Here is a 26,741-nt window from a genome sequence, read left to right as displayed (position 1 = left end):
TTATCCTGGACAAATCCTCTCCCATGGCTAACCAGAATGACTACTCAAAATGAGAAAAGGGTTGTAAGCCAGGTCTGATTTGTCCCCTTTCCTCCACTGGACTTTATGACAAAACCTGTATTCTTACCTGGTCTTACATTTCTATGTGGTTCATTTTTTTTCTTCTCTTCCTCCTCACTCTGCCCCAGTCAACACTCAAATAATATGAAGCAGAAGCACACATTCACCTTCTCCTTTATTCTTCAACACTGATGACTTCTGTTGTGGGAACACAATTTCACAGACCATTTCCATCGTAACTGTTCCATCCAAGTAAGAAAGGGCTTAAGTGTCGTGGTCTGCAACAAGCAGATGTCACCTTACTTCTGAGCACAGCAGCATTGCATGGTCCCTGATCTGGGATTTAGCCATAAATATTTCCTGTGAAAAGTGCCCTTCAAAACTCAGTGCTCAGCCAGGCTGCATGGAGCACAGACTAAGAGAATGCTGCATTTGCTATCACGAGCAGATTACAGCTGCAGAAACTTCAAAGGCCAGCTATGAGTTTACAGCAGGGAGTACCTGTGCAGCCTAAAGCTGGAGCCCAAAGCCCAGGCTCTGTGGCAGATGGCCCTGCTACTCCATCATGTCACCCGAGGAGCTCCTTCTCATCAGGTCAGATTCCCCTTGCCTTCAGCACTCAGTCAGCAGTGAGGTCCTCGTGGTCTTCCTTGTGATGCTTATTTGTAACATAAACCAGAACACGCTTTCAGATTAAGGTAAAGCTTACATGGCAGAAGGCATCCAATACCTTGTTAATCATAAAAGTCGTAAAAGTGTAATACATGATGGATTTGTAGCTAATAAAAGCAAGAAAAATGTAGAGTGAATTCCCCAAGATACTAATTAAAAATATACATGAAAAAGATGTCTAGGATTTATAGGAAAAAATTACTGCCTTTCCCTGGGACCAAAAATGTGTCATAGTGTTTAAAATCTTGCAAGCAGCTAAGGGACAGTCTCTGAAAGCACACTTGAGACTTGCTGTTTCAGAGCAGAGGAACAGTTGAACCTGCACAGTATTTTCCCATATTCTCTCTGTATTGGAGTTACAGTGGTGTAAATACACAGAGAGCTGCAGCAAGATTTTGATGACCTGGAAATCCCGATGACCCCATCTTCTTTCTCCTTCCTCCTCTCTTTACAGGCCTCATGGGATCTGCTGTTCCTTTACTTTGGGTAAATTTACACTCCAAGAGTAAATAAGCTAATCTCTACTTAGTCCTCCTGAAGATTTTAGTATATGTATATATTAATATATTTATGTACTTTATGTATATGCATTTATATAGATTTTTAATTGTGTATGCTCTAGATCATAATGTATAAAATCATAAAGAATAAAGCAGGTTTGGTGGGCTCTAGTCTAACTTCCTGCTGAAAGGAAAGGCAGCTGTGCAATCAGACCAACTTGTCTGATAAAGACAAAGCCTTTCCTATCAGGTCTTTATAGATGTAAACTGGTTGAAACTAAAATACTATAGAGCCTTTTCAACCCCTAGTTTAGGTTTGAGGTATCATGATGGCAAGCAACGGGTCTGCACTCTGGATGTGTTGTGTGTCACTCACTGCACCCTCTGAAACGAGTATCTGGGCTGGCAGAAGGACACAGGTGTTGTCATCTCTAGGGCACGTGTTCCAAATAAAATTTCCATTAAAACGTCTCTCACCACGATGGCAGGTCAGTGACCTACCTGTTAATGGTGTCTGCTATCAAGCCAGAGACCATCATAAAAAGCTGCTGTTTCATGCTTTCCTTTGGCACTAACTCACAGTAATTAGCCTGAGTGAGCAGGAACAGAGGTGAATTGTGCTTTCACCCCTTGAGATAAGTTCCAGCAGTGGAGGCCAAGGTGTGCTGGGCCATTGCTCCTCATCTAACTCAGGAGCAAGGTACTTTTGCCTGCTGCCACAGCTGTCACCACTGCCTGCTGCCACCACTGCCTGCTGCCACAACCCTCTGCCTGACCTGGGCACTGAGCTCCCATGGACAGAAAGATGAGAGATGCAGCATTAGCAGGACACAGAGCAGCAACAGCTTTCCTTCATATAGTCCTCAGGAAGTCTCTGGAACTATGTTGCCTTTGGCCTTTACACAGCTGGGTGTCGTTCCTGGAAAGCCTGCAGAAACCACAGGCCAACAACAGCCCCAGACTTGTTACAGTGGCATATTTAGGTGAAAGTACTTTGGCATCCCTGAAATTGCAATTAGATCTCCATCTCAGTTTCCTCTACTTGAATGTTTAAACAATCTACCACTTCAGCTGAGCTATGAAATACTGAACATAAAATAATGTAGTTTATGCCTTATATGTAATTTATAGTCAGCTGCTTATCTCCTATTAATAATGTAGCCTTTAGGCATCCATAAATCAGATTCACAGATTTCACAGCATCCATGCGAGTGTGTAAATGAGGATGAGATTAGATATCCTGTGTTTGTGGAGAAACACATGACTGACAAACTGAGCAATGATTTTCTTTCAGAGCACATATTTGAGAGACAGAAGGCTTGGTAACCTAATTTCTCTAAATAACAGGCTCCTGTGTTTGCCTGCTGCTTGTTTTATAATAGTTATTGTTTTATCTTTTGTTTTGCTGGCAAATGATATGTGAATCCCAAATACCAAGGGTCTGTACCAGTCCTCAGAGGAGCAGGAAGTCTCATACAACCTTTTCATCCCCCAACTATGCACATTCCCTTTCCCAGGCCTACTGGGTTTTACAGTAGAGGGCAACTCAGGACATACCATGGGATTGTATTCTTATTCTTCATGCTGATTTACCTGGGAGAAATGTTCACACATAACTAAAGAGATGCCAGATCTGCTTCTTTCTTCCTGTGACTTTGAAGGAGAAAATATCAGGTGAGAAAGAAGAGTTTGGTTCAGGATTCCTATCCCTTACATTTTAGCATCTATTTCGGCTCTGAAAAGCCCATGAAAAGACCAGACTCTTCTCTACCACCTGCTACAGAAAAGTGCTTCAGCACTTCCATATCTAATATCAGATAGTCTCTCATGCTGAGATACTACAATAGGGGCTGGCAAAAGCAAAGGCTGTGCTCAGAACATGACCACAGAAGTGTTGAGGATGAGGACAAGGACATGAGAAGGTAATTCCATTTTACTCTTTTGAGTAATCCAGGTGTGTCCTGGACTTCCAGTGAGTCTCCAAGAAAACTCGTCTTTTCCAAAGGTGATGAAGAAAACTACAGAAAGTCACAAATCCAGATGTCTAATCCCAAAGATAACGAAATGCTATGTTATTTTTACAAAACCTATATCCTTGTTGGCAGCTAATAATTATACTACAAAGGCAGAAGTGAAAGCATTATCTATAGAAAAGTATCTTTTCTCCTGAAATAACCTTAATTTCACTACATCCCTGGAAGACATTTTCTTCACCCAGTAGAGCACAGTACAAAAATATTCCCAGGCTAATGGTGGTTAAGCAGGAACAGGGACCAGACCAGTACAGCTGCATTAGTATGACACTGACACTCAGCCCAGCCTGGTGCTGCAATCTAAACATGGATTGTCGTCTTAGTCCTACATCTCTTCCACAGAGCAAGTTTGCAGACAAACCTGTCTCAAGTGAACTGCTGTATTTGTACTCGTTAAACTGCAGCCCAGATGAGCATGTGAATCTATTTCAGCTTTCTGCAAAGCCTGAACTCTTCCCTTCAAATTTGTCGTGTCCATTTCTGATTCCCAGTGCAAAAAACCCCACTACTCAGTGATACAGGCCTGTTTCTCTATAAAAGAGGAGAAAGAAACTCAACCCAAACTCAAAACAGCCATTGTTTACATTTTCCACTAATATGTTTTTCCCCAATTTTTTTCCATTTTTTCCCAAAGCAACCACCTCTACATCTTCATGGAGCAGAAATTTCTTTTACATATGCATACTCTTCGCAAACTGACCTTCTACACAACTCCCATCAACTGCAAACTGGATGGACCTGACAGACAAATGTGTGTGATTTTCATTTCCTCATTTGTCAGAGCCAAGTTTCTAAACACCTCTAAAAGCATCTCAGAGAATGCCTGCCTTGGCATCACTGCAATATTTATGGCTATTTAGTTAGCAGATACAGAGTATAATGTAAAAATATATTTCATTGCTGTTATCTGGGTGAGTCATTTCCTTTTGTTTCCTTCTTCTTGCCATGAAAGTGTATTTGTCTGAGCATATAACAAGTGAAGACAAAGAATACTAAAATTTTTCAAGGCAAGGGGAACAAGACACATATATTCATGCACAGAAGCAGAGAAACTTCTAACAGAAATGTCCATGAAATCCTAGCTGTAGCATGGCTACACGAGCAATCCTTTGCATTGCTCTTTTGCTTTTTTTCCATCCATAGACAGCTCACCTGCTCCCTGTTGGGATGAAAAGGCGTTCAGCACTAAGCCAGAAAGGACCATGTCTCCAAATAGAAATCCTTAAACTTAAGGCATGTATTTTATTAAGAAATTACCAAGATCAGTAATTTGGAATGTAGGGTCTCCACACAAAAACTTTCTCTTTCCTGAATGGCTGTGAAGAACAGCTCAGAGCCAGAAGTGGTGGGGATGGGAGTGGTGGTTGCAAACACCCAGTAGATGGAAAGCAGAGGTTATTGTTCCTCACACTCTGAAGGCCCCTGCCCCCTCAGTCTTGCATTTGCATTTCATCTCCTGCAGTTTTGCTTCTCTTGTACAATCCCATCTTTCTACTCGGCAATGTATGAATCATCTCATCTCTTCTAGACTGATGGCATGTATACATCTAACACATTTCTTACAAAAGAACCATTCAAGACCATTTCTGAAGGTTGAGTGATACTCACTTTTTAAATGTGTGTCTGCAATGACTCCTCAATTCAATGTGCTGTACATTTTTCTACTTGCTGCTATACACAGATTCCAGACAATTTGATGGAATACACTGAAGCAACAATTCCCTTGGAGATATGAAATATTTACCAGTTCTGTAGCTGAAATAGGAGGCTCAGTGAAGAAAACACCATAGTCTTATTCAGGGAAGGGATTGCACTGTGCTCAGAGGAAACAGGGAAACTACTGGTGTGAGAAAGCCGAGGGAAGCCCAGCTTTGAACAGTCCTCACACAGAATGTATGTACTACAAAAATCCCATGTAACTCTGTAGCTGAGAGAATATGGATTTTCAGGGTGGAATGTGATACCTAAGGGCTACATCTGATATCACTTGATTCTGTGACCCAGCATTAACCACATTTATTGCATGGATTGGAAAACACACAGAGAGGCATGAACACACACATACACATTCACAGGAGCCCTCATGTATTGCTCTCTAAAATTTTACTTTACTTAATTCTGTAATAAAAGATAATACTTGATGTATGATTGTTGAGATTGCATTTATAAAGAGTGAGTAGCAAATCCAAAAACAGTGGTCTTTTCACACCAAAGGGAAGGGAGAACGTCCTGTGTTCAGGTAGCAGCACTGATGAGTTCCAGCATCCACAATCAAGGGACAGTCCCAGTTCTTTTTTTTTGGAGAGGTTGTTTTTGGCCTTGTACTTTCTTGCTACTGCTTTTGTTTTTTCACCATTTACAGGATGTTTTGCATATGCTGCAAACATGCTCTTCTTTCTATTAATTATGCCCTGAAAACAATCCTCCCTTCTTACCAAGTTTGAATTTGTGTAGTGATCAGTAGCTGACTGTTTGTGTGCAGAAAGGTTGTGCTCTTGTGGTTCCTTCCCTTGACATAACTAACTATTCACCATGTACCCCTACAAATAAATTTTACCTGTGGTTTCTGCAAAAGTAGAATTTTTCCATGACATTTCTCTATTGCCCTGATGAATGCAGCAGCTGAACACTGCTCCAAGTGATCAGCTTTGTGTCAAAGATTGGCCTACTGTACCAGGATAGGTCTCCACCAGACAGTGGCTGAAAAAACTATGAAACTGCTATTGAGAACTGATGAAAATATGATGAAAAAGTTTGTTAAACTTCCTGTATTACATTTGCACATCGATTTGAACAGATAGCTAATGGCTAGTTAATGCTCCAGTAACTGAAAGAATAAAAAGCCCATCTTTAAAGGCTCTTTGGAGAAGAAATTATCTCCAGTCAGAAGAAGGTTTGAGGCAGTGCTGTAAATGTCTCTCCTAGATCTCTGAAACATTTTATCAGTCTAAGCCTATCAATGTGTCTCTGCTTCCACCATAAAACAGGCAAATAAATCAACATTTTCATTTTACATTTTCCCCTGAGGTCCAGTGATTGCTGTTGCTGAACTGATTCAGTGGAGCAAAGTATTAGCAAAAATGATACTGTGCTCTCACCTTTATCTTTTATTCCTGAGAACAGAAGAATTTGCGAGTATTAATAGGACGTGCAGGTTGCATGTTGCAGAATAACACATGCCAATGAACACTGATGATATTGGGAGAGGTGACGTGCTACCTCTACAGCTGGTGTGTGATATGCAGGAATAGCCTTAAAAGCCAAGAGTTATCCTTTATCTCACTCTCTTTTGACTGAAATTCATTGTTGTGAGAAGCCCACTTTCACCTCTCTGGTTGACTCAACATTTGGTCAGCTGAGATGGACTCTGTTGAATACTGAATTAACTTGCAATTTCAGTAGATGTGCATTTCCAGCCACCACCTTATTTGTATGGAAAAGAGTAAAAATAAAATCCAGACTCATACCTTTACAAAGGAAGATGAGCACATTTAATGTGTGTGGTGGGCCTTACTGAAACATAAGTTTGATTTCCATCAGTGGCCAAAATTGAAGCCACCCAACTTTCATGTATTCTTTGAAACACTTTGCAGTGTAACTGGAGAACTGTTGATGGAGGAAGTTACCCACCTTCCTGATGGCATCTCACATTAGCCAGAGCGCACCTTTGGAGGTGCCAATTTCTCTCCACTATGGGAGACTATAGGAGCTCTGTGAGAAAACTGCACTCCCAAAATAGACACTCTAATTAAACTTATGTTCAAGAAATATAGGTCATTTTTTTTTTCAATTGCATATTATATTCCTAGAGAAAACTGATCCACTCCAGAATCTTACACCATGTGATGTGTGAAACATTTACCTTTCCAGCTATATTCCAATTCATCTTTGTCCTCCACAAGCATTATGTCAGATGTGCCAACTGCTGTAACTGAGCAGCATAATATGTCTGAGCCTAAAGCTTCCTGTGTTTCACCGTGGTAATGTCTCTTTATTCCTACTCTGAGGCATTCTACAGCTCTTTTTTTTCCCCAAAATGTTCAATAAATTTGAGCTTCAATTATTTCAAATACATGCTCTCCTTATAATTCACTGCTTAGGGTTTTATTTTCCTACTGCAAATACAATTTCATTTTGCAAATTACCTCATTATTAGCAATTTGTAGGGTGATTGCTGAGAGTTTTCAGTAGCTCCTTAACAAAAATAATAGCATAGAGTCATAAGATCTGTAGGAAGAGGCAATACCTTTATTAGACTGCCCACATATCTGGAAAAAAAAGAAGCTTTTGGCATAACATGTCTTTGTCATATCTTGTCTTGCATCTTGATCAGACCTTGTGTTTCTGAATTCTATACTTTTAAAGAAGTGAACAAAAAGCTTTCAGCAATTACTCTGAAAATGGATAGTAATGAGCCTGTTTGCAAAAGGAAATTGTGTTTCCAGCAGGAAAGAAAAACCTGATATACTAAACTCCGAGCAGAGTTGTTCCTTCAAAATAAATGAAGGTCAAATTTATTGAGCAATGTTTCTGATGACCTAATGGAGTGACCTTGGGCCTGAAAGCTTGTGCACTTCTTCCATCTATAAGTCTAATAAGAAATACTGCCTTTCTTAAGCACTTGAAATTTCTTGCATCTTGGACTGTCACAGCTACAATATTACTACTACTAAATAATAGCATTGCAGTGTAAGCAACTAAATCTATGTCAGTCCACCTGATCTGGGAGTGTCTTCATATCAAGTCAATTAGGAAATAACAGCCAGAGGGTCTATTTCATGGTTCATTTGCTTCTGATCTCTAAGGGCAAACTATCTAACTAAATTATTCAGAGCTGTGTCTGGAAACACCTCTCCAATCCTCAAGTCCCCACAGAGGAGAGAATTTTTTAACCAACTTCCTTTAATATCTTAATAACTAAATCTATTCATATTTAGTTCAGGCTGACAAAGAAGGGCAAAAATATTATTAGGTATTTAACACTTCCTTAGACAGCTACGTTTCCAGTTTGGGGGTGGAATTAACATGTCATGGAACAGTGCCTCCAAAAAGAGAAAGATTCATGCCCCTGTGATATAACCATGTCCCTAATTAGTCCAAAAGTAAATTTTAGCAAAATTAAAATGCAACTTTAATCTCTTTCAGCTGCACCTTGGATATGCTGGGAAGAGAGGGGTAAAAGGCATGGCATCCGTTCCCTGCTCTGAGGTTACATGGGAATGTCCCTCACCCAAATGTTCAAATTGGACACAGGGTAATCCATAACCCCTGAAATGGCAGAAAATCCCAACCAAGACCTCAAGCTCTGACAGCAACATAAATGTTCAGCAACTGACAGAGAACTCACCAGCCAACTCAAATCTTCCTCAGTCCAAAACATTTCAGGAGCTACCAAAGGCCAGCCCAGAATTTTCAGTTCCAGTCCTGAGCTTATGTGTTGTCACCCTCACAGTGGCCATAATTCTTCATAATGGGAGTGGTTTCCCCTTGCTTCTGTGTACAAAACAGTGAGTTGGCCTGAGGGAGGAGTTAGGCAGTTTGAAGTCATGGTTTAATTTCCTTTGTAATTGCAAGTTGATTGCTGGTATGAATTACACTGCATGCATTTTGCCTCTTGTGGCAACCATTTCTTTAAGTGGGTAAACTTAAACTAATGGTATCAATTGAAAGGCATTTCTATGTTGGAATCTCACAAATTATTAATATTAATTATCAACCTAGCAGACTTATTTTTAAAAAAAAAAGAAAAACACCTTGAATGATCTTCTGTGAGTATTTGTTTTATTTTCAAGTTGAACTAATACAACCTTAACCAAAAAACTGCGAGAAATATTCTTAATTTCAGGGAAGATTATTTGTATTTTTAAGGAGAAATACAGTGAGTGCAGAATTTTTACATGCTTTTTACCTTCCATGTCTCAAAATCCAAATGCTTTAAGAAAGAAGAAATTATTTTTTTAATTCCTTAAATTTCCTTTAAAAAATAAAGGAAATTTCAATTTCATTGATGGAGGTTTGCAACTTAGCATCTAGTTCATTCTCCCCAAGTCCTAAAGACCACACCAATGCCCAAGACGCACACAAACAAGAGGACAACACATACCTGGAAATGTAAAACATTATGCTTGAGGCAAGCATTTCACAGGAGAGGTAGCTTGAAAGTTCTGTGCTCAACCAGGCTGAGGATAATGAGGATAATGACAAGCTGAAGAAAGTCTTCTAGTTATTCAGCCCCTTATCTTGTTTTGCCAATGTTCCCAGTCTGTTCTCTCTGATAGCCCCCACAGCAGCCTGTGCAGACAGCTTGTGAGAGACACCTGCTCGCAGGTACACTGTGGAGAGCTTGGACATGTTGCTACCACTTGGTGCTCCAGCTGTCACCCTTTCTGTTCCAGATATTGGTGCTATTCATCTCACTTGACTTCAGACACATTTATAGTGGATGTATTTCAGATAGTCATACTCATGGTGGTCAACAGAAAAAGAACAGGTACAGTTTGGCTGGGCTATTCTAGATACCACTCTAAAGTAAACGGCCTGAGGAGAACATTTCTGTCTCTGACCACTGCAAAAGTTTGGGGGGTCTGGGACTGGTTTTAAAATTCCCTACAGCAAGCATCTAGCCTAAGGGAGAAACCATAGACCTGAGTGGAAAATCTATAGACATAGATGGGAAAATTACATTTGTAGGGGACTAATCTGTCTCATTTGTCTCATACATTTCTTAAATGAGAAGAAGCAATGCTGCATATGACCCAAACAAATCCAGAGACAGTGGTGCAGAGGTTAAAAGTGACTACTTGTCTCTGTGGAAACAATTGTGGAGAGGTACAATCTAGTGGCACTTCAGTATGATCTTTTCCCATACTAACTTTTAAATTGCCAAATTTCAGTGTGCCTTCTGTCAATCAGGTATGAAACCAGCTGCGCTGTGCTGAAGCAGAAACAGGAGTGGGTGCATCAGGTCTCTGTTGCTCGGTCTGAATGTTCAGCCAAGCAGAAATAAGTCACTTTGACCTCAACAAGCCATATCTAGCTAAAAATAAAAGAGAATGAAAATAAATGTGTATTCTCAGGGTCTTTTCTGATACTTTTCAAGATAAGGCATCATACACACAGATGAGCCCATTGGACAAACACACCATATCCTGTTATATTATAATCTAGGCTCTTCCTTGAAGTGTTTTAAGAAGACATTGCCCTGGATATGTAACAGGAAGAGTAGGGGGGATTAAAAAATAATTGTATTTTTCTGTTACATAAAAAATGTCTTGTTTTTCAGTCTTAAATCAGAAGTTTTGAGTTTTTGCAGCACCATCTAGTGAGACGAAGGAGGTTTTACTCGACTTTTCAGAAACTCCAGTCCGTTCCCTCTTTACATTTCCATTTCTATTTAATCATGATCTCTTTGTAGTCTTTGGGGACAACACACTGTGGAAGAATGTACCTTTAGTGCACCCAATAGTCCTTTCTACATCTCTTTCGAAACCACATGGAATCTCCCAGCTTTGCCAACTGCCAAGCTGAAAAACTGCAGTGCTTTCACCAAGCCTTGCTATTAATTAATTGCCTCACAGCTAGTGAGCTGTGTGTCTGTGATCTGTACCTTGTTTAGAAAGAATACACTCTGCAAACAAAGAACAGATGTGTGTTTTAATGGACATGAAGAATGTTCTTAGATGTAGGGATATCTGTCATCATTCCTACGAGGAAGTGTTACTGAGAATGTTTTCTATAGGACAACATCTACACACTCAGATCTGTGCCAGACACATGCAAGACTCTATGTAAAATATCCTTCTTGGCCCAAAGATGTTGCTGACAAACAAAACCTGGTCTGATTCCAAGCCAGTTAAGATGACACACATCTTTCCCTACGCTGCTCAGCTTCTTAAAAGACTTCCAGTGCCTAATTAGGATGAAAACTGCTTTGTTTTCCTCATTTCATTCCTCGTTAAAAAATCCTGGAGTATTTTTCACTCAACTGTGGCAATGTGCAGGATTAGAAGTATTTAAATATACTTCTCATACTATTTCTTCAAATAAAGGTTTTGCTCAATGATAAAATAAATCTCCCCTTCAGAACTTTCTTTCTGAAATTTTTCATGTCACCAAGAGCAGTACATCGCTGACGCCAAAAATAATAAAGATTCCTAAATGAAAGCAACTCACCTGCTTCCAACAGCAGATAAGCACATTTTTGCTAGTTATGTGACTGTTGGAAAAATTGATCCCACTTAGGAAGATGGAAAAAAAGGGCATAATTCACTACATAAAAGCTATGATGTTATTTTATGTTCTTATCCGTATCTGCTACTGAAGGAGTAATAAATCTACAGTCATTCCTCTCTTATCTGAAGCTGAAGGAGTTTGTCCTCCACTTGCACAATGGAATCCTCTCCTCCAGTAGGATTTCTGCAGGGAGCTGACAGAGTAGGCCTGCCTGCACCAAGGTTCCAAAGATTTCTGTCTTCTGCCCTCCTGCTCTCATAAATGTCACTGCTGTTGCATCTTCATTGCTGAATTGCTGCAAGCTGGAGCACAAAGCATCACTGGTTTAAGTCACTTTTAATTATCTTTTCTTTTCCTTGATAACTTCTTTTACAAAATTCCTCTCGTATAACTTCTTAACACATTTCATAAAGTGCAAGGGAAAAGATTCAAAGGCTCTGCTCAAAGGAAGCAAAATTCATATTGTCACTCAGCCTCTCAGCTAGCAGCTGAGTAGATCCAGAGACTCCTGTCTGTCCTCTCCCAAGGGATGAATGTAGAAGAGCTGAGCTACAACTCTGAAATAGACCTGCCAGAAATACCTGCTATAAAGATTGTAGGTTTCCTCTCAAAACTGAAATATAACTGGAAAAAAAATTTTCAGAGTGACTTATGACAGCCTGACATCATCTCTGGGGAAACCAATTTGTAAAAACCCTTATTTTTACTTTAAAACATAAGGTCCTGCTTTCTTGTGATAAGCATCTTAACTTTATTTTCATTATTATTACATCATATTTTATGAAAACATTACTTTTTGGAAGTGATTCTACAGGATCTAGAACATGTTGATAAATTATATGTTAAAATGCCTTAGTGATTTTGTATGTAATCAGTGGGTATATTAATTGCTGCCACCCAGTGGGCTCATTTGTAGGCTTTGGCTCACCATACTATAATTTAATACATCATTGTTTGGTTAAATGATTTCATCCTTTCCATCTGAAAGAGGGTGATTTATTTTCCTCTATCAGCAGCCACTAAAAAGGAATGTTTGAAGCTACAAGCTTTCATTAACTTAGAACATATTGTCCTACAAAAATCTTTTGTTTCTACTTGTAGCATGGGAACAGCCCTGTGGAAGGCAATTATACATGAGCTTCAAGCTAACTTTGTGACATTACCTGCTTTGCCTTCTGGACCTACCTGCAAAGTCTAAGGAAAATACTTTGTTCTATTTAAATGACAAATATTCTATCAGAACTTCTATAAGAAGTTGTTAAACATGTTACACAGAAGGAATTCTTTCCTGAAAAATGCTGGTGTTTCAGACCCTCAGATAACTTGCACTGGGGCACTTGTGCCCTTCAATTTATGCACTTGACAGATGTCAAACAACGAGTTTGCAGTCTGTCTTCCTTACCTGCTGCTCCACTGGTGCCAGCAGCAGTGACAGGCTCTCAGCCCACCTCAGGAGCTGGCCTGGATAACACTGAAGTGAATAAACTGGCTCTTAAAGCTGGGCTGCTGTGTTAACAGCTTCTACAATCTATATAAGTGTTATGAATAATGAAAGAAGGCATTGGCAATGACAGCACGTTATTGAGGAGCTGTTAAGTGCTGCATTATGATTTCATTTTAATGCTGCTCCTGGATGAGAGAGCTCGCATGCCTGTGCATGAGGAGGAGGAGGGAGAGGAGGAAAGCTGCTTAATATTCTTCTAGTTGACCTATATTTTGAATTTAGCTACCTGTTTAATTTAGAGCATGTCACTTCCAGCAGGACTGGCCATTTGGGGGAGGATTATGCCGCTCTTAATTTTTGTGCACTCAGAGGTTTTGGACTACAGAATGGTAAAACTAGATGCCAACAGTGACAAAAAAATAGATAAAATAAACTTTTTACAAGTTCCTGGGCTACCCAGTCCTAATTTGTACAGTACAAGAAAAACATGGAGCTCCTGGAGCAAGCCCAGTGGAGGGGTCCAAAGATGATAAGGGGACTGCACCATCTGTCTTATGTGGAAAGGCTGAGGGAGCTGGGCTTGTTCAGCCTTTAGAAGACACAACTGAGAGGGGACCTTGTCAGTGTATGTGGGTATCTGAAGAGAGCCAGGCTCTTCTCAATGGCAGTAAGACAGAGGCAAAGGGCAGGAACTGGAACACATGAACATGAGAAAGAACTTCTTTTACATGCAGTGACCAAGCACTGGAACGTTGCCCAGAGAAGGTGTGGAGCCTCCCTCACTGGAGATATTCCAGAACTGTCTGGATGAATCCTGTGCCATGTGCTCTGGCATGACCCTGCTTGAGCAGGGGGGTTGGACAAGAGGACCCCACTGGTGGTCCCTTCCTACCTGAATTATTCCGTAATTCCATGATTCTGTAATCCTGCAAACCAAGGCTGTCCACCACTGTGGCTGACACAGCTGAGGTGGGAAGGAGCAGGAGAGGGCAGGGATAAGAACAAGCAGAGTCTTGATTCAAACCCATAAGGGAGTATAGGTGGCTGTAAATTATATCCCAACTCTACAATAAGTAGAAAGTTGGGAAAGAAATGCAGTCCAAGTGCAGCACCTGAGGAGGTGCAGGTTACAATTTCAACCCTCCAGCTGGGGCTTCTGTTCCGAAACCCAGTGCCCCTTTTACTGACTTTAGCCAGAGTACAGCACAATAAGGTAACACTTCGTGGAATAAAGGTGAAAGAATTTGGCCTCAGTGTTTTAAAGAAGCTAAATAAATCTACCACAAGAAATCCAAAGTATCTGGAGATTGAAGTGGAGGAAGGTATTACACCCTTATACAATATTGCTCAAGCTCAAACACAGCGTGGACACAGAGGCAGGGAAAGAGATTTATTCCAGCAGTGACAGTGGAACCACTTCAATGGCCAAAGACATTTATTGCTCATCAATGGTAAAAAAAAATCATTTTGCCTCCTGCCTGTAAAGATTTTCACCTTTGATGCTACAGCAAATGTCCAATAAATCACATGGTAAATGCAATTTCCTCCCACATTTTTAATAGTTCTTCATTCCTTGGATAAGCCTCAGAGGGAGGAAAAACAAAACTCTCCAGAGCTTACCAGTTAGAAGTGTTACAATATTGATTTCACAGAAGGTCACAGATCCAGTTTGTGGTTTTTTTATCCATTCCCCAAACAAGGTACAGGACCAAAGCAGCATGTGCTGGGGAACTCAGACCATACAGAAATATCAGAAACTGGTAAAATTGAAGCAAAATAGAAGGGATTCAAAATTTCCTACAACACAGGAAGTGAAAAAGATGTAGTAGAAATTGTTTCACAGTTACTTCTCCCTCATCCTCAAAATGAATCCTCTATTCAGCTGCATTCCAGACTCTTGGCCTCAAACCTGACATTTAATGAACTGATCATTTAATTTTTCTTATATCATGGCAGCCAAGTTTCACCAAAAATTACTGAGACTCAGAAGCAGACCTCTTTCTTTCAAGAGAAAATGTGAGAGATAGCAGTGGTACATACTGGGAGAAATACTTGGAGAATTGATTTGTATCCAGGACATAATAAAGTAAGGACATTGATCATCTTACATTTGTAAATGTAAAGTGGAATAGGATTCTATTATCTGAGCTCTTCTTCCAAGTTCAAAACTGAGACAGATACCGACCTCTCAACTTACCTGTTGACAACTGAATTGTATTCTCTAAGCTGTCATGTGCCTGTGCTTGCCAAAGGGATGAAAAAATATATAACTTTGATAATAACATTTCTCTATTTCTTTCTTTTTTTATTTCCCCCACAGCTCCATTCAACCCTCCCAATGATGCAGACAGTATGGTCAAATTTGATGCCTATGGAGATGGGATAGGACGATACAACGTGTTCAATTTCCAGTTCACTGGAGACAGATATTCCTATGTGAAGGTTGGCCAGTGGGCAGAAACTCTGTCACTGGAGGTAGACTCTATCCACTGGTCCAGGAGCTCTGTCCCTGTCTCCCAGTGCAGCGACCCCTGCGCTCCTAACGAGATGAAGAATATGCAACCAGGAGATGTCTGCTGTTGGATTTGTATTCCCTGTGAAACATATGAGTACCTGGCTGATGAATTCACTTGTGCAGACTGCGGGCCTGGAAAATGGCCCACAGCTGACCTGACTGGCTGCTACGACCTACCAGAAGACTACATCAAGTGGGAAGATGCTTGGGCAATAGGTCCTGTTACCATCGCATGCCTGGGCTTTATTTGTACTTTCATGGTCATTGGGGTGTTCATCAAGCACAACAACACCCCCCTGGTCAAAGCCTCTGGCCGTGAACTGTGCTACATACTGCTCTTTGGGGTCTTCCTGTCTTACAGCATGACTTTCTTCTTCATAGCCAAGCCTTCTCCAGCCATCTGTACCCTCCGCCGTTTGGGGCTAGGAAGTTCCTTTGCTGTCTGCTACTCTGCCCTTCTGACAAAAACGAACTGCATTGCCAGAATATTCGATGGCGTAAAGAACGGTGCTCAGCGGCCCAAGTTCATCAGCCCCAGCTCTCAGGTGTTCATCTGCCTGAGTCTCATTTTGGTACAGGTGGTGGTGGTGTCCGTGTGGCTCATCTTGGAGGCACCGGGCACCAGGCGATACACGCTTCCCGAGAAGAGAGAGACTGTCATCCTGAAATGCAATGTCAAAGATTCCAGTATGTTAATGTCCTTAACATATGATGTAATCCTCGTAGTCTTATGCACTGTGTACGCCTTCAAAACCAGGAAATGTCCAGAGAACTTCAATGAAGCCAAGTTTATCGGTTTCACAATGTACACAACGTGCATCATTTGGCTGGCCTTTCTCCCTATATTTTATGTGACGTCCAGTGACTACAGAGTAAGTCTTTGGATATCTGTTTCCATAAATTACGTGCAGTACTTTAGAGGACCACATCAGCATTCACTAAAGGCTTTTTTTTTCAGTTCTTTTGTCCCCTGGGTCCCTTGCAAAGAAGTTCTCTTTCAATGTTACCAGATTTTGGCTTACTTCTAAGAAAGGTGGTGTCATTTCAAAAAGAGCATGTGCAGTCAGAGCTGGAAGGGATTAATACTGTTAGTCTGATTGCAATAGAGGCATAACATATGGATTAAGTATTCATTTGAGTTCATCACTATCTGAAGTCATAGTTCTAACAGAAAAACCCAGTGGATCATGAGCTAGAATTAGTTATAATGAGTTATTTGGCAGAAAGGGAGCTTAAAATAAAATCCGGACTAACCAGTCTCCTTCTGCAAAAGAATCTGCTATTGAAACATGGTATTTTCCTCCAAATAAAAAATACAAGGATAGAATTTAAAAATTTCCTATGAAACAGGGTTGTTAAAAAAAATTCAACAGATGTTCAACTTAAATATAGAACTTTTTAGTCTTTCTGCACTATAAAAGACACACCTCACTGAGCAGAAAATATTGGTCAGCCTTCACCAGCAAACTTTAGAAACATTAAACTGTTTAAATTGTCAGATAGTGTTGCAAAGCTTCAAGTTCAATAAAATCGTATTTTTGAACAGAAGGAAATTGTCTCAGAAAAAAGATTCAGATCTGCTCCACTGGAAATCTCACAGTTATTACGATGTGAGAAGTGACTGTGGGAGTTGGCCCTTAGAGCAGTTTGCAGAGAATTAGTTCAACTTTCTGCCCAGAAGAAAGGTAGATTATCTTAGGGGGGTGTTATTGCCAATAGTGTGTACATGAAATAGCACATAAAACTGTGGAGCTAATAATGTCACTTAACGTACTTTTGGTGTGGCCACCCTGGAACAATATATTTAGTACTATTTTTCCCAGCTTAGGAAATGTACTGAAAACCTCTAGAAAACAAGGGTAGGTAACAAATGACGCAGTGAGACACGCAGAGTGACAGTAAAAGCGCTAAATATATTTAGTCTAGACAAGAGTAAACCCAGGGAGACGTGATCACAGACTATAAATAATTTCAAGGCAACTAAACGAGAGGAAGGGATTATTCAGTCTCAGGAGAAGTTAGAATAGCAAGTAATGGATTGAAGTTAATGAAGGAAAAGTTTAAAGAAGGCACTAGGGAACAGCTCTGGACACCCAAAGCAATCAGGAAGACAGACAGAGAAGGAGGGAAATATCAGTGCAGACAGTCACATGAGTGGACAGTACAGACAGTAATGGCCAAGAGGAGCATGACTTGAATGTTCAAGCAGAATTTATCTCCTGAATGGAGTTTTCAAGACCACTTGTAGGCATTTAATTTATATACAAGGTTCCAAATAAACCAACTCAAGTACTACAAAATCAGCAGAAAATGCTTTTAACATCTTTTTGATACTTTCATGACAAGTCTACACTTCTGGGGTTCCTTTGAAAAGCCCGTATTTAGTTTCCATGCAGTGTCACACGTTGACTCTGAATCAACTTGTGCCATCCTAATGTAGCCCTATTCTGGTAGCATCACCAATAAACAGCCTTAGCAACAGCACCACTCAGCTTGGAGTCATCTGCAAGTTTGCTGAGGATACACTTGATCCCTTCATCCATGTCATTAATGAAGATATTAAATAACACTGGTCCCGATATGGACCCCTGAAGGACACCACTTGTCACTGACATCCATCAGGACTCCAAACCATTGGCCACTGTCCTCTGGATGTGACAATCCAAGCAATTTCTCATTCATCTAACAGCCCACCCATCAAATCCATACCTCTTCACTTTAGAGAGAATGATGTTTGGAGGCATCTATCAAAGGTTTCACAGAATTCCAGACAAATGACATCTGCACCCCTTGGTGAAGCCATGCTGGCTGTCCCGAATCACCTCCCTGTTCTCCATGTGCCTTAGCATAACACAAGGTCTAGCGGGATTTCCTCTACTCTGCCAGCACACCAGTCCAGTCTGTGAGGCCAGGTTACACACTGAACCACTGGAGTGACCTGCATTAAAAGAAGCCCTCTGGGATGGAGCTATTTTAAACCCAAATCATTTAATTGGTTGAGTGTATAATTATGCCACTACAGCTGAGCTGCTCCAGGCAGCACAAGCCCTAGGAAAGCAGGGTGGGGGAGAAGGTTTTGATAGTGAAAAAAACTTACCTTGAAACGAATGGAAATAAAGGTAGCTTCATTTATTCTTGTTTTATAAGAAAACTCTCCATCTTGCCCTACCTGTACAACTCAATATCCACCTAACCTGACAGCACAGCTCTGTGGACAAAATGCAGAGAGGTGAAGGAGAACGTGCAGCTAAGGTGTTCCTTTCTCATGCAGTCTCTGTACAGTCTTCCATTTTCACTCACCCTGTGAAAGCTGAGCACATTTCATGGTGCTTGCCACACCCATGTTGTGCAAAGAGTGATTATTAAATTACCACGGTAATTATCCTCATTGATGACAAAATACCAATTGTGCTCAGTATATATGTAAAGTAATGATGTCCATTCCCTACTCTATTTTTCAATTTGCACCAATTATTTCTGACAAGGAGATATGAAAAGCATTCCCATGGAAAAAGGATAATCTTAAAGAACTGCAGGAATATAACTAGGGAAAAATGAGCCATAGATGTATAATCATTCAAATTAAGCAGTAGAGTTTAAAGCAATTTAATTCAACATCTTAATTAAGGAATCTGCTCAGAAGAAAAGAATATAAACTGAAAATGAGGCAGTAAACTTGGCACCTAGTTATACTATTGAATAAAAAGGATAAAAGATAGACAGTGCCAGCAAAGCTACTCTAACAAATGCCCCAAGGCGACTATTCTAAAATACTGCAGCCTTACAAACAATTCATTTCTAAGCTGAAAAACTGATGGCTCCAAATCAGGACATCATTCAGACCCAGTCTGAAAACAGTCACCAGATATTATCTGTACTCCAAATCACACCTATATTTCTGCAAGGGCTTACTCAAGTTCTCTGATTAGGACTGGGGCTGGAGACCAAACTTGTTTTCAGAGGGATGTTTTGCATGAGACACCTGATGTAAACCCACATAATGTATACTATGTGTGAGCTGGTTCCCCCTGCAGCCAGCACTGCTCCAATATTTCCTGACAAGCATTACACAGGATTCTCTCAGCAAGTTAGAAATCAAGGGTAGGAGAGAAAGAGAGAAAATCTATCCTTTCTGTACTAAAATGAGAGAGAACACAATCAATCTCTCCTTGACATGCAGAGACACAGGGTATCACCAGCACCAGCACCTCATTCATATGATCCCAGGATTGCGGATGATAAGGATGCAACAGATGTTCACACCAGCCTGCACCAGTGCAAACACCCAGGACCATGGTTCATGCTGTTATGTGATAATGTTTCTAATATTCTGCCTTTCAGAGCTTTCCATACTGAAACACAGTGCTTTGTGCCCGCTCTCTCCTAGGTGCAAACCACCACCATGTGCATCTCTGTGAGTCTCAGTGGCTTTGTTGTGCTGGGCTGCCTGTTTGCGCCCAAGGTGCACATCATCCTTTTCCAGCCCCAGAAGAACGTGGTCACTCACAGACTCCACCTCAACAGGTTCAGTGTCAGTGGGACCGGGACCACTTACTCCCAGTGTAAGTAACAAGACTGCCACCTTTCCGTGGGGTTGTGGTGAGTTTGGGTAAAGACAAGATGGGCTGAACTATGTGACCCTGTGAAAGCACCACTTCCTTTGTGTCTGGAGAGGAAACTCATCCCCTTCCCATGGGAATCAGCTCAGAGCCTGCTCTGAAGCCCACTGAAGTCAGCAGAAAGTTTTTGGTGGGCTGTGACTCCAGCCTGTTGCACACACCAAACAGACCCTGTGTCTCACTGTCACTCTGGCAGTGTGACAGGAACAGATTGCCTGGGAGTATTCCTGTCAGAGCAACATGCTGACAGGATCTGGGCCACAACGCAGCATGCTCTCAATGGCTCATCACCTGCATTATAAGGAAAGGCTCCAAGTCTACCGAAAATGCATCCAAGGGATGTCATAAACTGCATCTGTATGCAGAGCATGATCAATACCCTTTGTCAGTGCCACAGCCTGGAGAAGCAATCAGTGTTCTGTTGCAAGGACAACTCATTTGCTCTGATTCCCTTCTTTCCTTCATCTTCACTCTCTTCATCACAAGCAGGCTGTGATTTTGTTTTAAGGCTGCCACTCCTTTTCTGGGTGAGTTGCTCAGAGAGTTATATGGATTACAAAAAAAAATAGGTCACCTGTATATTTGTTTGGGTTTTTTCTTTGTCTAGCTTAACTAACTTAACACGTCAAAGATGGGGGCACACAGCACCTCATTCACAGAGCTCTCTGGACAGCATGTCCACCCTGGAATGTAATTGAAAAGCACACTACAACTGTAAAGAGGAAGGGAATAAGAAACAGAGGAGAGGGGGGACACAGAGCAAGGTTTTTCCAGCAAGTTCACAATAACCTAGCCTGAGGTTTTTGAGTGTCACTTAAATTTCAAAATTGTCAAAAAAGCTTTGGCACTTCAGATTTCAGACAGAGCATGGAAGTAACTTGGCACCCTGCTATGTATCACATTAGCAGGGATTAGGAAGTGAAGGGATCCCAGGCATCCCTGGCTCTCCCATCCCAAACCACACTGCGCAAGAATGCCCAGGGTCCCTAAGAAGAGATCAGCTGTGTGGCTTTATATGTTCCCAGTCTCATCAGAGTCAGGACTGCATCCAGCCCTGACACCAGAGAGCAAATACTCCTTGCTGTTTTGGAAAATTTAATGAGATGGTCCTATGTGCCTGAAGTGCTGAATACTCCCAAAAGACCAATGGATTCTCAAAACCTCTTAGAAGTTTGGTCCCTTGATGAAATAGTAAGTCCCATGAGACTTTCATTCCTTATGAATTTTGTGTAAGTAGTCTTTCCAAGTTTTTTAATACTCTCATGCTGGGGAATGAGCTTAGTGAAAAACCACTTTGATTCATAAACACTTTGTACTGGATTCTGGAATTTGAAACTTTTATTTTAATAGCTGGGTAACACGTGTGTAAGCATGCAGGCAACTGAGAGATATCCTCAGTGCACATCTTCACACTAAAACCTGCATTTTCAGACTTGTGAACAGCTTGAGGACATTAAGAAAAGCATAAAAATCCAGACTTAAAATCTCTTACTACTTCATTGTTTAGAAAGCTTGCTGCAATTATTTACTTTTACTGTTTACATCTAATTGAATCAGGGCTGCTTGCCTTGTTGGGCTTTTTGGACCATGGAAAGACTTGGAAGTAGGGCTGAAAGGTCCATCACATACAAAGGAAACAGCCCTGTAGTTTCCATCTAGGACAATCATTTGGGAAAATAACACTGTCTATCACAGCAACAATATTTTCAAGATGAAAAATCTTCCCTTACTCCCTTCTATGAATTTGCAGATTATTTAAAATACATTTCCATTATTTTTCTTAACTGTTTAGTCATTTATAAAACTCCAAAAAGGTTGCCATCCATATTGGTTCCAATCTTTGTCTAAAATATTCCTCTCATCAGTTCTGGGGCTGTCAGCTTGTTTTTATTTTGGTCTTGATGGCATTTTCATCATTCAGAAACTTCTTAATATCAGACTCATCAAAATTAGGTCTAGGGCATTGTATTAACTTTGAAAAGCCAGTTCTTATACATTGTCAGAGCTCTCGAGGTCAGGAGTACCCAAGTTGTTTGAACAGGCAGTGTTTTCCCTATCTCCACGGATCCCACCTCCATTGCATCTCAGGGTTGCCACCACCTCTTCACTCCATTGATCATGAATGCCATGAGCACAGTGGGTCATGAACAGCGAGTCACACACAGACAGTTTTCAACACAGCTCCCTGAACCATGAAAACTGGTCAAACACTATGAGAAAAGGTAAGTGACTCTCATGATGGTCTTGGGTGATCTGTGTGTTAGCTCCAAGCTTTAATCATTCTGGTAACTGAAGTCTGGACTAAAAAGAATATAGATTTAAGCTAATTAGAGCCAGGGTAAGAGTGTACCTATGTATATGACATGTTTTGAAATATGTATATCTGTACCCCTTTATTTGAACCTGAAAATTCCCATTTAGCAGGGTGCTGCATAAGTTCTGCTGCCCCAGCATCCCCCCGTGGGATGTTCCCCTGTTTTCCTTTTTTATGGATTTCAGCACCCATAAAACTTCATGGAGAACTCAGGTCTGATTTAAGCACCTATACAATTCAGACTAAGCTTTTACACCCAGATGTCCAAGTTATGTCCACGTGGAAAGCTGCACAAAGAGCTGAGCTCCTTCAGGTGGCCTCCATGGCGGTCAGAACGAGAACTGAAGCTGTTGTTATAGCCAGACTGGCAATTTTTTTCCTGCTGAATTTATTTTCCCAGGCCTGGCTCCAAACTAGCCCTGATATATGGCTTTTATATATGATTAACTCACGCTTGTGCAGCTGTGAGCATGAGTAGAGAAGACAATGCTCTCAGGCACATGGTGTGATGCTTGGGGTTGCCCTGTGCAGAGCCAGGAATTGGACTCAATGATCCTTGTGGGTCCCTTCCAAGACAGGATATTCTATGACTCCATGACTCTAAGTGGCACACAGACAGAAAATTCAGATCTGCCTGTTCCTGTCTGTGTAGGCAAAGCTTCAAGGTCACCATGGCAGTGCTGGGCTCTTACATCGTACCCGTGGTTCTTTTCCTTGGATAATCTAAGCAAACTGAGGGACAGCCAGGAAAAAGGAGATCAAAAGCACGAACTCGAGCCAAATAACTTCTGCTGATGTCACACTTTTGTCCTTGATCTCAACACAAAATGAAGGTGAAGTGTCTCTTGCACATCCAGCAATATTCCAGGAAACCCCTTGGCGGCTGCTGTAAGACACAGAGTGTAGCTCAGAATCCTGCAGGGCCAGTGATTAACACTGCTGAGGTCTGTAATGAAAAGCAAGGTCTTTTGTTCTGTCTCAGGAGAGCTGGATGCTTGGTGTGAACACTTTACTCCACCCAGCAGAGTTAATAACTGCATCCCAGCACTACAAGAGAGGTACGTGCTGTGCAGGAAGCCTGGAAACTTAAAAAAGGCCACTCATTTCTCACCTACCACCATATATTTCTGTCCAATTTTGATATCCTTCTGACCCAGTTACCATAGTATTTGAGCTATTCAGGCTTGTCAGTGTGTTGGATTTCAAAAAAAAGAAAAAAAAGCCTGAAGCGAAAAAATCTCTGGGTAAGTGACTGATGTTCACAGAAACAAAACGCTTTTGCCTGTAGCCATACTGCAGTAGAACAGGGATTTGAATCAGGTTTCCTAAGCAGAACCAATTTTTCTAACAAAAAGTAGAAACAAAAATAACAACAATAATAAAAATTCAGGTCATTGTGCTGCCATGTTATACCCAGTTAAAAACAGAATAAAAAACCTAATAGTTAACTTTTACAATTCACAGACATGATGCCCTGTGGTCTTTCACATACAACAGTTGCTCCACACCTGTGCCTCACAACACACATCCATGTTGTGAGACATCAAACTCCATTGACCTAATGCAGAAGAGGGGCTTGCTCTTGGGTCTCCTGTTTATCAGGCAGAGGTCCTACCCTCTGTAGATTAGTCCAGTAGATGCCTCTAAATTTCTTTTGTTAAAGCAATTCATTTTTCCATGAAATATTTATAGTCAATGAAAGAATGAAAAATACTAGCTGATTTGAAGAAAGAATAATTTGTTCTAAAAATTATACTGAGTATCTTTACAGAGGCAGTGTGCAACTGAGAGTGCAGCCAGCATCAGATGTGGAAGATTGAGCATGCCCTTGTCAGCTGCATAAATTGCTTTTTACACTGGATGATTGAGTTTACTAAGTCGTTGCTTGCCATGTGTTTTCTCTGATGAAGGCATCACATTTCTCTGGGTCACTGTTACCATTAACCTAATGCATCTTTCAAAAAGCAGCTTTATGGTGCCCTGAGCAGAGATGTCACAGAGTATCTGAAAACACGTTCCTGATGCCCAATGGGTAATTTTGACAAAGATGAACAAAGTGTGCTTTTAAATTAAAATCCACAAGACTTAAGCAGAATAGGGTAATATACTCTATGCTCAAAATACAAATACATTTGGAAACAGATTGTTAGGTTTAGTAGTCACCTAATACCACTAAAGCAATAAAAACTGACGTATAAAATGTTATACCACATAAACAAGTTTATCAGACTCTGGCCCTCACCTCTGGATGCATATTGAATCCTGATGCAGAGCTCCTAGAAAGGAAGCCTATAGGCAGAAATTATTCTGGGATTAGGTAAGGAATAATCTTGCTTTTAAATTCAGTTATTAGAAAATTTCTTCACTTCATCAAATATGTTCTTAGAATTCTTATTTTTATTTATTAAAAGGTGAGTGACACAGAATTCTAATATGGTAGATTACCTCCTGGATTTAAAACTACATATATTTTCTTCATGAATGCCCTCTCCAATTATGTGAAAGCTCAAAGGATCAGACCTTAGAATTTCTTGCCAATAAAACACAGAAAATCCACTTTTTTTCTACTGAGGCACGTTAGCATCATTCTAGCTGTGTTAATTCACACTATCATGCAAAGTGCTACAAAGTGAGACCCAGTGGCACAGAATCATAATAAAAAAAATTCATGTATTTTATTCTGACACTTCTTGGAGAAGTGTAATCACCCTCTGTGCTCCCAGTGGTCAGCAAAGTGAAATCAGGTTTCTTAAGAGGATGCTTCAGCCTCGGGTTTGAGGTGCCATGTTGAGGTGCAAGCAGCACCCCGTCAGCTCTGCTGCTCACACAGGCAGTGACTTTTCATTGGGCACCTTGGTTAAATGGGGTGAGATGGTCCAGATGAACACAAATCCTAATCCTGTGTGTTGTCCTTTTTTGCTGTTCTGAAGTCAGTTGATTTTCCCCTCTCTTTCTCTTTCAGCATCTGCCAGTATGTACGTGCCAACTGTGTGCAACGGGAGGGAAGTTCTGGACTCCACCACTTCGTCTCTGTGATTGTGGCTCGTGGTTCAGTTCTTGAGTTTTTAGACTGTTAGGCAAAATTTTGCACATGTTGTGCACTCCAGAAAACACCAGAAAACAAAAGGCATCCAAGCAAAATTAGTACCTTTTTTTAGAAACAGTGTAATAAATTATTTTTGAGGATTGTACAGTATATAGTGACGTTCTGGAACTTTTTAGACTGATTTTAGCCCTCCTGTTGTTAACGGTCGTAAGGGACATGTAAATAACCATGGTTCACAATGTGCATAGTCCTGCAGTAAGGGAGTGATTGTTGCAAGCACAGTTGCAATGTTAGGTGACTTCTTTCCTACGAATTTTTTTTGTAGCTCCTTGTTGTAATTAACTTAGACTGCATTTCTATGTTGTATATTACAGTTACCTTACGTGTAACAGATTGGTTTTCTCAGCACAAAACAGCAGTATTAATGTAAAGGCACCAATAATAAAAAGATAAAAGTTTTTCAGCATGGTTTCATTTTTGTTTCTTACTCTCTCAAGGTCATTACATTTTTCTAGAGAGCAGGTTAGGTAAAAAGGATAAAAAGTCTGGAGTGTGTGTGCACAGGTATTTGTGTGTTGGTCTGTGCCTGTGTTATAAAATCCATATCACAATATATGTGCTTATGATTAATGCTTTTTCAAGGTCACATAAAAATTCCCTCTTCTTAAAAAAACCTCCCACATTATTAAAGCACCTCAGGTTTTTTTTTTTTTGTTATTAAAATGTAATTTCCAAAAGTGAAAATGCCTAATTTCATCTTAATGAGATATTAGCAAAAAATTTTTGACTCCTGGTTCACTCATTTGGCATGACTAAATGCTGTCATGCACACAATAGATTGGTAGCATATAAAAACAAAGATAATTTAGATTAGGTTGGAAGAAAATCTGTCAGAAAATTAGCTAAGACTGTTTAATTGTTTAATATCTCCAGCTGAAACAAAGCTGGTTCAGCTTGTCTGCATCAACAGTGCTGTGAAAGGTAATTGGAGTACCACAGAGACCAGAGAGTCAAAAAAGAGAAATGCAGGAAACATTTACACATGTCTCTGGGGTGACCTTTGCATTCAAACCAAATGCTTCAAGACACACATACCACCTACTTAGACAATTGCAAAATACCTTAAAAGTCTGGCTTTTGAAACTGCACTCTCAAAGCTGCTCCCACTCTATTGAAACAGTCTGAAATCCTCCCTTCTGCCAGGTCCAAAAAGTCATTAAGGAAACAAACACACCTTTGATTAATGTGTCTGAGCATATTTACCTAAGGGCTTGTTCCCACTGATCTCATTCCAGCTGAGGTCAAT

The 26,741-nt window shown here is 40.6% G+C and overlaps 1 protein-coding gene across 6 annotated transcripts in view; it reads left to right on the top strand.

Annotated features, from left to right (window-relative positions):
* GRM3 (glutamate metabotropic receptor 3) overlaps nucleotides 1-25,898 on the top strand; it is a 102,226-nt gene extending 76,328 nt beyond the window's left edge. For all 6 annotated transcript variants that reach the window (XM_042053545.1, XM_042053534.1, XM_042053513.1 and 3 more), the window contains 3 exons: nucleotides 15,262-16,328; nucleotides 19,844-20,018; nucleotides 25,352-25,898. In XM_042053545.1, the coding sequence (XP_041909479.1) occupies nucleotides 15,262-16,328; nucleotides 19,844-20,018; nucleotides 25,352-25,425 (1,316 nt within the window). In that variant the 3' untranslated portion in view covers nucleotides 25,426-25,898. The remainder of the gene's footprint in view (nucleotides 1-15,261; nucleotides 16,329-19,843; nucleotides 20,019-25,351) is intronic.
* The last annotated feature ends 843 nt before the right edge of the window (nucleotides 25,899-26,741 follow it).

Source organism: Corvus kubaryi, unplaced genomic scaffold (assembly GCF_017639235.1).
Source record: "Corvus kubaryi isolate FWS band 111438036 unplaced genomic scaffold, C.kubaryi_AGA036_p1.0 135, whole genome shotgun sequence".
Classification (NCBI taxonomy): Eukaryota; Metazoa; Chordata; class Aves; order Passeriformes; family Corvidae; genus Corvus; species Corvus kubaryi.
Note: the sequence above shows the minus strand (reverse complement) of the source record. Positions and strands in the feature narration are given on the sequence as shown.